Source organism: Neolamprologus brichardi, chromosome 12 (genome assembly GCF_056152115.1).
Source record: "Neolamprologus brichardi isolate AB-2024 chromosome 12, ASM5615211v1, whole genome shotgun sequence".
NCBI classification, from domain to species: domain Eukaryota; kingdom Metazoa; phylum Chordata; class Actinopteri; order Cichliformes; family Cichlidae; genus Neolamprologus; species Neolamprologus brichardi.
The window spans coordinates 32,822,674-32,834,550 of NC_142115.1; the positions used below are offsets into that span (position 1 = coordinate 32,822,674).

The 11,877-nt window shown below is 38.6% G+C and overlaps 1 protein-coding gene across 1 annotated transcript; it reads left to right on the plus strand.

Moving 5' to 3' along the window:
- Positions 1–6,151: 6,151 nt before the first annotated feature.
- LOC148100320 (uncharacterized) lies at positions 6,152–8,456 on the plus strand. The gene is made up of 2 exons (XM_087848781.1): positions 6,152–6,594; positions 7,572–8,456. The coding sequence occupies exons 1-2, from the start codon at positions 6,339–6,341 to the stop codon at positions 7,724–7,726; spliced, it is 411 nt and encodes a 136-aa protein (XP_087704907.1). The 5' UTR covers positions 6,152–6,338; the 3' UTR covers positions 7,727–8,456.
- Positions 8,457–11,877: the final 3,421 nt, after the last annotated feature.

Genomic DNA, 11,877 nt, shown 5'->3' on the forward strand with positions numbered 1-11,877 from the left:
GGGCAATGAGAAACAACTTTTAAATTGAATTTACACATTTATCATGCAGAAACACTGAGGTGTACCGTACTGTAAGATATCTCAGGGACTAAATGCATAGTTAAATTTCTTTACACTTACAGAAAGGAGAGTTTCACAAGTAGGCTGTGTGTGCTTTATAATTATTTTTTTGGATGCCTCTCTTTGTTTTACATGGCTTCAGTGGTCTGACGGATAAAACTTAGCTCAAATTGGTTAGGTAAATTGGTTAGGCTGCGAGTTTGGCACTAAATTGAGAGGGTTTCATTTAGAGGAGGTAGAAATGTCCTGATATTCAAACCATAATATTGTTGGATGAAGTTATTATCCACCTACATTTAAACCAATTATAAGAAGAGTTGGAACGAGGCCCATTTGACAATTTAGATGAATTGAAACTGGAATTTCCCTCTTTCGAAACAAAAGCTAAATAATGAAGCTGAATTCTTTGGGCAGGGTGTTAGCTGCTGTGATTACTGCTCAGGGAAATATTTGTCTGTAGCATTAGGCTGTAATAACTTTTTTTCAAGCGCTAACCTGCCTTAACCTTTTGTTTCCTGCAGCCCAAAGGCCGAGCCTTTTCCTCTCAGGTGTGAACCAGGAGATAGGTATTCTGTCTCCGTGCCAGTACAAACGATGTGTAGCTGAGTCTGAAGCATCAAACAGCATTAGGGCTGCTGACAAACATGGAGGATTAAAATAAGAATGAAGGGGAGGAAGTATTGGTTGTCTGTGCCAATCGCATCCCCTCTGATACACAAAGACTTTCTGGTAATCCCACCGCACCAGGATCCCCTTTCCTAGGTAAACCACCTGCATGGAGTGGAATCTTTGGAATGCGTGCCTGTGTCTTCCTGCACTGAAGAATATGCTATTAGGCAACCGAGTTTTAGTATTCACTTGTAAGCGTGCTTTATCATAAAAATGATGTATTTGTGGTAAAGGATGTGAGGTATTAAATCTCCTCCGGTGGGTTTAGCCTTGAGGGCGAGAGCATTTGAGCGTACGATGGGGGCAGGAGATGCCCCCATCGTACGCTCAAATGCTCGTCATCACGTCATCCTTCTTTCGCATTTTAGTGTTACAAAGTTAAATGGAAAAACAAACGCAGTTTTTACCAGAACTTGTTTTTTTTTTTAAGCAGAAAGCTCCTTCCCATATGGAAAAGACATATATAAATCTTATAAAGTTTCTATCTGTCTTGTATGAAACTTGTATGAAAAGCATACAAAAGTGAAAACACATATAACATCCCTTGAAAAATTATATAATGAAACTTGTATGTTTTGGATACTTACTAAAAAAATATATGAAAGTAATGAGAAAGTGGCCACTTTCATGAGTAAATCATATATGTTTTTACTATTTCTTTTCCATATGGGTTGAATCACGACACTTTCAGTAATTTGAAAAAACAAAACAAACAAACCCTTGAATGACTCACAATAAATTTATGCCTTGTTAGATACTAGGTTATGATAAAGATCCCATTTTCTAAATTGTTTAATCCTGCCATGTCACAATTCCATTACTTTTAAATCAAAATTATTGTGGCTCTGACCCTTAAAGTTTATTTCTTTTAAACTTCAAATACAAATAAATCACATTTTGGCCTTTTTCAGACAACAAAAAAGCCATGATATAACATAAGAAACAGAACATGAATACAGAACTATAGAAAGTCCAATTTAATGTGATTTTATATTATTGTAGATTCAGACCCAGGTCTTCATACAGTCTGTAGTTTTCCATGCCATTTATAGTATTGGTTTCTGCTTTTCTCTTTGTTTTATACCCACATGTAATTTTCCAAAACATGTAACTAAGGAGTCTTTGCAATTAACATTAATTTCACCCATTTACCTTTTCATTTTAAGACAAAAGGACGAGCATGGTGTACCAGACTCGGCAAAGCCATGCCAGTACCTGTCCTGCAGAGTCTGAATCATTTCCTTTCATTTGCACAGTGCTGAGTAAGGTTTCTGTATAAGTTTATATCTGAACTAGGAGAACGCGATGATTAACATTCATGTTGACCTTAAAATGTGTTACATCTTTAAGGAAAGTGTTTTCAAGAGAAAGAGAACAAGCTGCCTATAATAATATATCACAACCTCAAGTTATTCATGTCCAGTTATTAACAAATCAATACCTATTATCAATTATGTTTCAACATCTAGCATGCTAGCCTCATTGGATTTTTTTATGTACAAAGTACACTTAAAAAAAAACCTAAGAAAATAAAATGTATATACACAAAGTGTAGTAGGCTACTAGTCCCTTAAAAGTAACTTCTGTCCAGAGTTGACCTGCTTTGGTGGAGGTTTGTGTTTGTGCTTCTTGTTTTTAGTAAAACACTAAATTTGTCACAGTAGTGTGCGTTCACACAACTGTGTGACGTGTGAACCATTCAGAATGTTTTACTTGGTATATTATGTGAACAAAAGAGTGACGTTAATGCTTCCAAAGCACGACGCGTGCACATGAGCTTTGTCTTACGCTGCGTTCTTGCGCGCACTAAACAATGCTGATGACAAAAGCTGTTACGTTTTTGTATTTTTTTATCTACTTATACAGGTGTTGGTTTTATTACAGTGTTTATTGTAAAATAATATTTATAAATGTATATTTATATTATTTTACCCTAATGTTAACAGTTATTGAACAGTTGTGGTCTGTGGGATCAGCTGAGTGTGTTAACATCTTTGCATCTTTGTTGCTTTTTATTGTCAGTCTAAAATTGATGCAACTAACTGCAACCACAGCAAAAGGATTTCAACAGCATTTTTCTTCTTTTGTCTTTTATATCCTTTTCACTTTCTTTGTGGATCAAACATGAGCTCTGGGTGGGGACAGAAAGATTACATGAGTCTTAATATAAATAGGCTAAAGGACAATACTTGAGTGAAATATTTGTTCCCTTTGGTCAGGGCTTGAACCACTGACACTCCCTAAGTGAATCACAGCTTACGCTCAAGTGCTCCTCGGATTTACCCTTTTTCCAAGCTTGGAAAGTATTTCTTCTGATTGCATAGCGCAGGGGTAGGCAACTCCAGGCCTCGAGTGCCGGTGTCCTGGAGGTTTTAGATGTGTCCATGATCCATCACAGCTGATTTAAAGGGCTAAATGACTCCTCAGCATTTCTTGAAGTTCTCCAGAGGTCTGGTAATGAACTAATCATTTGATTCAGGTGTGTTAACCCAGGGTGGGATCTAAAACCTGCAGGACAGGAGTTGCCTACCCCTGCGTATTCTCAAGCTTTTAAAACTGGAAAGTTGAAACAATGGATGCTACTGAGGATGCGTTGACCACACATTGATTTTGACATACTAAACCCAAACTATATATAATTAACATACTAAATAAACAGATTAAAACTCCAATAAATACTCCAAAATACAAGATTGATTATGTGTCATGGTTTGAGTAATTTTAAGAATTTATGATATAAAATGTTCATTCAAAATTGCGATTTGTTCAAAATGAGCGATTAGTTCAAAACCATAACAGTAACATCAAAACATGTTTTTGTTAAACTACAGCTTATCAAAAGAACCCAACAGAAGACCAGCACATTAAGGAGCTGAAAACTCGTAGATTTGTCTCTTTGATGACCCAACTAGGGATCAAATGGTCCAACACAATGTAGAAAAGAGTTTCACATCTATATTTTAGATATTTTAAACATTTTAAATAATTTCCTCTTTGCCCCTCATGAAGAAATTCCGTTCCTAACCTCTAAGCACCAAGTCCAAGTATTATAGCCATGCACTTAGATGAATGCCTTGGCCTATTATGACATGCCACCAAGCTATATTATTATTATTATTATTATTATTATTATTATTGTTGTTGTTGTTGTTGTTGTTGTTAATTTGTTAAGACAGAAACAAGTTGAAACATGAGGCATGATTTAATCAATAGGTCATTGCAGACAAGGGGTAATGATTTTAAACATTTATATTGAGTTATTGGGTTTGCTATCTAATACATGTCAACTGCAAATACAAAGTTGTCACTTAAGAGCCTTTGCGAATGTGTTTGATTCATCATAATACAGAAAACAGTAATCAATACAATATTGACTGGAGAAGCAGATAAATAAGAACATATGGATTATGAAATGTTTGAAGGATTTGAGGCTCTGTGAGGCAACTTAAGATTTAACTGTTTGCGAGTTTTAACAGCACACAAAGAAGCTGGAAATGAAGAGAAAAGCAAAAAGCCTGTCTTTCTTACAGCAGCCTTTCAAGTACATGCAGTGTTGGGGAGTAACGGAATACATGTACCGCCGTTATGTATTTAAAAATACAAAATATGAGTAACTGTATTCCGTTACAGTTACCGTTTAAAAAGGTGGTATTTAGAATACAGTTACTTTGTTGAAATAAATGGATTACACTGCGGTACTGTCAGGACTGTTTGGGTTTTGTTTGACAGCTACGTTCTGTTGTTCCAGGCGGCAGCGTTACGGTTGCCATGGTTACAGGGTGACGCTCTCTCTCTCTGCGTGTGTCCTGGGTGAGAGAACGAATGTTGTTGTTGTGCTAAGCTAATAGGCAGAATGCTACCGGTATAGCTCTAAAGAATGTAGCATCATAGGCAGTGTAGTCCGTGCTGCAGGGAGAATGGACTGCCATACACGTTATGTGTCTGTGAGTGAGGGAGGGAGAAAAAGGAAAAGTACAGCTGTCATCGAGCAAAAACGTGAGCTGGAAGCATGTAAATATAATAATAACCACTGCAGCCAAGAAGAGTGCCTGACGAGCCCAGTTGTAAGTAAGCTATTAAGACTCGACTGTACACCGTGTTTTCCTCCAAAAACAATAAGTTCCTTTGGAGCAGCCTTTCAACGCCTCTCTCTGTCTCTCGCTAGCAAAGTTGACCCAGACAACAAAGTAAAGCTATTTTTCAGCTATGGGCCCGACACGAACCCGCCGAATTTGCCAGAGGTCCCTTTACTACGGTTTGGAGCCGCGGACCTTCAGTAACAGTAATAAATCACAGCAATAGTACATTCACGTAGTTGTAAACAGCATGATAATATATTAAGTAATCCAAAGTATTCAGAATACGTTACTCTCATCGAGTAACATAACGGAATACGTTACAGAATACATTTTGGGGCATGTATTCTGTAATGGAATACATTTTAAAAGTAACCTTCCCAACACTGAGTACATGTGACTTATAATGTCAAAATTAGTGGAACCCCTGCATGACAGTCGGTGTCCACTCACTGCCTGTTGCATGCAGCACTTTGGGATAAATGACTCTGCAGCTTTACCGTAATGCATTTGATGATATACTGTGTGTCGCGTGCAAAAATACAGACAAGAAGCTAATCAAAGCACCCTGAAAACATTCCAGAAATTTCAGCAAATTTCTGTGGTCAAAGCCTGAGGAGAGACAGGGAAGACACAAGTTCAGCCCACACGCAAGGAGAGGTGAGGAAACCTGTAGCTTGACTCTTTGAGCTCTAGCTGGAATTGTGTCCTTGTCTACTGTGCAACTTTTTTCTGTGGCATTCACCTTTATTACAGAGGCTGACCATAAAACATGACTTGAATGTACTTTTATTTGATAAAAAATCAGTTAGTTGGAGCTCCAGAGGGTGTTTTGCTCGTGCTGCTGAAGGAACATATCAGCCAGGGATGATATGTAAAAACCAAAAATAAAAATCCTTCTGAAAAATAAAGTTCCTTCTAAGGAATTGTGGCATTATACGTGGACCTGTTGAGTAAAAATGTTCCGTGTGTAAGGCCCCAGTCAAACGCATTATCAACAAGACACTGTTAGACATTTCATTAAACTTCATGGCAGAATGGTGATGATGGAGAGTACTTAACTGAGCCAGCAATCCTCAACTTTGCCTTCTGGCTTGAGGTGGTAATGCAGCTGCACCATGGATTTTCCCTACAGCAGGGATTTTTAGGGAGGAGGAGGCAGAAAAGCTTCCTTGGGGGGGAAAGGAGTTTGCGTGCATCCAAAAATAATCTTAACTCCTAACAACAATAATTCCCGAGGTGGGTGGCGTCCAACTGGCCAAAGGCAGACTGACAACACCTACTCTGCACATATTTAAAGAGTGTGTGCTTCAAACTCAGACCTAGAACCAGACTGGTGATGAAGATAGATAGGGCAAAACAGAGGCATATGCTGCGTGCAAAAACTATTTGAAGTCTGACAAAGAGAAGCAGGAGCTGTTTATAACAGAGACTTCCTGATAATAATATCAAGGTATTAAGATCAGAATACCAAAGCACAGAGAAGCTGAAACATAAGACTAGCAGGACAAAGAAGAACCTTAAGGGTCGACAATGCCTTTCTCTTCCTGCTACAAACCTGTTGCCCTGGGGCCTCTGGAAGAATCCAATACCCTGACAACATCCTACTCTTCCTCTCCACCTCCCTCTCCAACTCGGTTTCGCCGTCCCCGTCGGGTCCTGTATCCAGCCTTTCAGAGCAGGAGGCCCCCACTCAGGGAAGCTCCTGACAAGGCCTGTCGCTGTCTTTTGTTCCTGTCTGTGCTCGTCTTCCTGCAGATCTACACAGAGGAGCCACACACCTGCACAGGTTAGTTTGAGTACGCTGACACGCACCGATAAATGAATCATTACGTTAATATCTTTATCTTTCAGGAGTCACTACAAAGTCTCCTTTATGACTGAATTTGATGCAGATCAGTAAAGATTAGTGTAGAGCTCTTACTCGTGTGTGGGCGAAGGGTAGTTACGGGTTTATGGCTAAATGGCTATTTTATACAAGATGTCCATACATGTTTTAACCACAAATAAGGGGAATTTAAATATGCATTTTTTTAAACTTTCTTTTTATTGTTTTTCTTTAAACACTTTAAACAACAAAACAACAACAACAAAAAGATAAATACAACAAGTAGGATAACAAACAAACAAACAAAACAAACAAAAAAAACATGTTGAATCTCCTTGTTTCTACAGTTTGATCATTTCTCATTATCAATGTGTTGGTCTTTATCCTGTTAGGTTTATGTACTCAGTCCATTTCTCCCACTTTTTATGGTATTGATCTTCCTGAGTCCTTATTCTGTAGGTCAATTGTTCCATGGTTTGTATTTCATCTATAATTTTGATCCATTCGTCCTGTGATTGTGGGTCTATCTTGTTCCATTTTCTTGTAATTGCCTTTTTATAGGCAGCAAGCATAATTTTCAATATGTATCTATCTTCTTTCATCACATTTCCCGTAATGACACCAAAGTATAATAATGTACAAGTCTTAGATACAGCATAACCCAGAATTTTACCTATAACTAAATGAACATCTTCCCAAAATTTTGTAATCTTGGGACAGAACCAGAACGTAAATAAACACCAAATACTGCAAACTTAAATATGCATTTATAGAATGTGTTGAACTTTAGTTGAACTTTGTTCTTTGAATTTGAATTTAAAATTGTCATTCTGTGGATTCACAAGATTTTGGCAAATACACTGTTCATCTTTTGATCAATAATTAAGTGTTAACATACAATACTCTCTTTATATGAAACAAAAACTTCTTTTTTACAGTGATTGAGAGCCAATGTGCAGATCCAGCAGTGTGTCAACTTGAGGCTGGTGATGGGAGCCTGGGCACATCCCAAGGATGGACAGGGGAGGAGCCCTGGAGGATTCAAACAGTGGATCGAGGATCAGAGACACAGGTGGAGTGTGTGGTGGCATGATGGAGGACAAAGCCACTAAATGCGAACATGGTGAATGAGAAAAGGGTAAAAGAGAGGAATAGCCACACAGACAAGGTTAAGTTCGAATACTGTGTGGAGATGGTTTCCTCTTAAAAACATTTCTACATGCTAGTTTGATTGGGGATGGACAGTGGTGGTTTCCAAAGAATGTGCTCCACCTGTTCTGCCACCGCCACTGAGATGACACTCCAGCTCGACAACAGCAATTATGTGGGACAGTGAAACGTGGATGAGTTCAGTCAAAACTGATAAGAAGGGTAATATTTTCCACTGAAGATGTGTCAGGCAGATCTCAAAGTTAAACTGGTGTGACCACATTACAAACAAGGAAATGTGGAGAAGGACGAAAGCATGAAACAGATGTCACCAGAAGAGAAACAGAAATGAGAAAGGCCTAAGCTTACATGGTGTACAATGTGGCACAAAGACTTGAAGCAAATCAGTAGTGCCCGGCAAAGACACAGGATGACCTATTGTAAATAATAATGTTCAGTCAAAGGCTTACATTTTAACATTTCAAATATAATGTAACTATTTTGTGAATATTTCTGTCTGAGTGTGTAACCCTGTGGTAAAAAGTACATATTTATTCAGAGAGTGTATTTTTATATAGCAGCACCATCCGTACTTTGTTTGCTACACTCATTTTAACACGTATCATCTGCTTTTTTAAAATAAAGAATAAATTGTTCATGCAAATAACTCTATAAATACGACCATGCCTTACAGTACCTTTTTCTGTTAGTGTTATGCTTAAAAGATGATGTATTTTTTTAGTCAATGTATGTGACTAAAAGTATGTGAGTGCTTGTTTCACCACTGGTGTGCAGTAAAAACTCTTTGTATGATGACAAGTTTCTGGTTTGACCTGTTCTCTGCTCCGAAACTGATCATTGTTGCAAGAGGCATTTTCAAACCAACCTTCACTCTAACTGCTATGTGAGGTAAACTGAGCAATGCCTGTGGGGGTGTTTACTGTGAGCACAGGGGTCTTTGAGTAACTGACTCATGGGTAATCCCTCAATCAGCCCACGCAGGCTGCCATAACAAACACGCACAAGTCTGAGATTGTCAGGTGGAATACGCGACTGGCTGGTATCACTGTGAGAAAGTAGATGTGTTGGCACATGCCCGGTATGTCTACTTGTGTTGAGTTGTAACACCAGCTGATTTCTCTGATACGGTGTTGATGCCGTTATATGTAATTTATATTCTGCATTAACTTAGATTACCTTTTGAACTTTAGACTGGAAGATTATGCTAGAGAAACAAAAACTTGCCAGTGGCACAGAGAAAACGGCTAAAATTAAATAAAATAAAGAGCGTAAATGCAAATATTTGTGCAAAGCTTTGAGCAAAAAGCAGTTTTAAAATCCTAATTGGTGTGAATGTGTGTGTGAATGGGTGGATGACTGAATGTAGTATAAAGCGCTTTGGGGTCCTTAGGGTATTTGTATAAGCACTATACAAATACATACCATTTACCATTTAATTAAAGCAAATGTGTTATGTTTAATCGTTTAGCTTAAAAAAGGTAATGAATTGTAATTTTATGATATTAAACTTCTTTCCAAGAAGAGCAGGACAGACGAGATCTGCAAAGAGTGGTGCGCTCAGCCGAACGCATCATTCAATCAGAGCTCCCTGACCTGCTGTCCATCTACACCAAGCGGTGCAAGTCCAAAGCTAGGAAGATTATGATGGACCTCTCCCATCCCGACAATGGACTCTTCTCACTGTTGAGGTCTGGGAAGCGCTTCCGCTCCCTTAAGGCCAAAACGGAGAGAATGAGGAGGAGCTTCTTCCCCCAGGCTATTCGGGCCCTGAACCAGGTGTAGGACTGGACTCTCACACACATCACATCACCACACGCACCACCACTCATTTCCTATAATCCTATAATTCCTATAATTTATAATCTTGATAATTCTTTCTGCTATTTGCACATTTTTTACTGTAAATTTCTAAGTTAATTTGTAAATTTTGCAGTAACCTGTAAATTGTAAATACTGTAAAACTTTTTTTTTTCTGTCATTTAATGGTCGGGCATTGTACAGCTACAAGCATTTCACCCCCATGTCATACTGTGTATGGTTGTGTGTGTGTGACAAATAAAATTTGAATTTGAATTTGAATTTGAAAGAGATTCTATGTGACTGGGGACATTAACGATAATTTAACAGCACGAATAACACGAAAACCATCATAAACCGTCACATTCAGTCTAGACATTCAAAACATTAGTAGTCAGAAGAAACGGCCTCAAGAAACGACCGAAAGAAGACATCTGCCTCAAGAAGATGATGTCAGTATGGACTCGTAATATTTAGCATTTGTGTCTTGCTGTTTTGCATGTCTCTTCATTCAATCTCATAAAATTAGTGAGTGCATGAGCTCATTCAGCAATATGAGCATGTGCATCACCTCACGTCAGCAGGTCGACACACCGTCGGTTTGGAGTAGCAGATCGTGGAGCATGTATACCAGTGCACAAATGCATTAATAACCCCCTGCAGCTAATAATCGCATCAAGTCTGTGCTGCAGGTCTACCCCAGTCTGCCAGCATTTACCACAATATACCATAAATCATATAAACAAAACGAGCTGAGTGAGTCAGTGTGCCTGTGTGACTGCTGCAGAAGTGTTTTGTTGCTGATTTTATTTGGCACCTTTAACGGGAACAAAATGTAAGATATCCAAACAGCCCTTGAGGAAATACAGACACATTGAGTCCAATCGCTTTGTCAAGTGTAAAAGAAGGTCACCTGTTGAAATACCTTTTTCATGTTATAGTGTTCAAGCGACTGAGATTCCCACATTAAGGTCATCCCCTGTCAGTGATGTGAAGAGCAAGAAAAAACTGTCTGAAACCAGGCGTGTAATCTGAAGCATGAGCTTTTGGCTCATACAGAGTATTTGTATATACACTGACCTTGTCATGTGAAACTTGGTCAGGTTGAGTATGAACAGCTACCATTGTAACGGTATATAGATGAAAGACATGGAAAAGCAGAGCAGGTCTAGTGCTCTGTGTGAAATTGTAAAAGTACAATTTGCTTTGTTTAGATAAGATCGGACATACATTTAATAAATTCACTAGCATCATAAACTATCATAGAATACACTTACGTAGTGTGTTCATGTTTGATGTTTACAGAGAAGACAAAACATCTTTCACAAATTGTACACTCAAGCTTATTGATGAGGTCATGCGACGTAATCTCAAAGACGAAACAAAGAGGAACATGGCAAGCTGTAAGTAACTATCAATAGACTCATTAAACATTGACATGTGACGTTTTTGTCACAGGTGTTTTCAAAGCACACTAGCTCATGACCTCAATGGAGCTGTAAAACCTCACTCAGCTGGCATGACTGAGCTAAACAGAGCCATATTTAGACAGACGAGCACACAGAGAGATGTGGCTAAAGGCTGAGGTGATAGATTCAGCTATAGCGCTGTGAGTGACTACTGAGGTGATTAAAAGTTAAAGCCTTTTAAAAAAGAAGAAGAAGAAGACATAGCGTCACCTCAGAGCAGGATGACAGTTTGATGAGCTGGAATGTCGGTTTCTGTCAGTGATGCCAAGAGTGTGTGTGTGTGTGTGTGTGTGTGTGTGTGTGTGTGTGTGTGTGTGTGTGTGTTTCCTTCCGGCTGTCGCCAAAGTGCTTGCACATTGGGGGTCATATGATTGTTGGGTTTTTCTCTGTATCTATTGTTGTACGATCTACTGTACAATATAAAGCGCCTTGAGGCAACTGCTGTTGTGAATTGGTGCTATATAAATAAAACTGAATTGAATTGAATTGAATTGAAGTGTGTGTGTGTGTGTTTGTTGACTGTTGTGTATATATGATTCACAGATGTCCTAAGAGCAACAAAATATTTACTGCAGGTGTGCGCAGGTGAGCGCACAGGTGTATGACTGTGTCTTTGTTCATTTGGTTCCCACAGTGTCACATTAAGGCACAGATGACATACACTTAGTAAGTTGGTCAGACTCCGGTAAAGGAAACTGCTGTAACATTGCTCCTCTCATCTCCTTTGCCCGATTTACCCATTTGATGAAAGAAAAACAAAATAAAATCCATGATAATTACAGTGAGTTCACACAGTGCCCTATTTTTT

Excerpts from the sequence above, each read along its gene's own strand:
- LOC148100320 (XM_087848781.1), top strand. The coding sequence starts at position 6,339 with ATGCCTTTCTCTTCCTGCTACAAACCTGTTGCCCTGGGGCCTCTGGAA. Across the intron at positions 6,595-7,571 it reads GGAGCCACACACCTGCACAG|TGATTGAGAGCCAATGTGCA; the intron begins GTTAGTTTGAGT and ends TCTTTTTTACAG.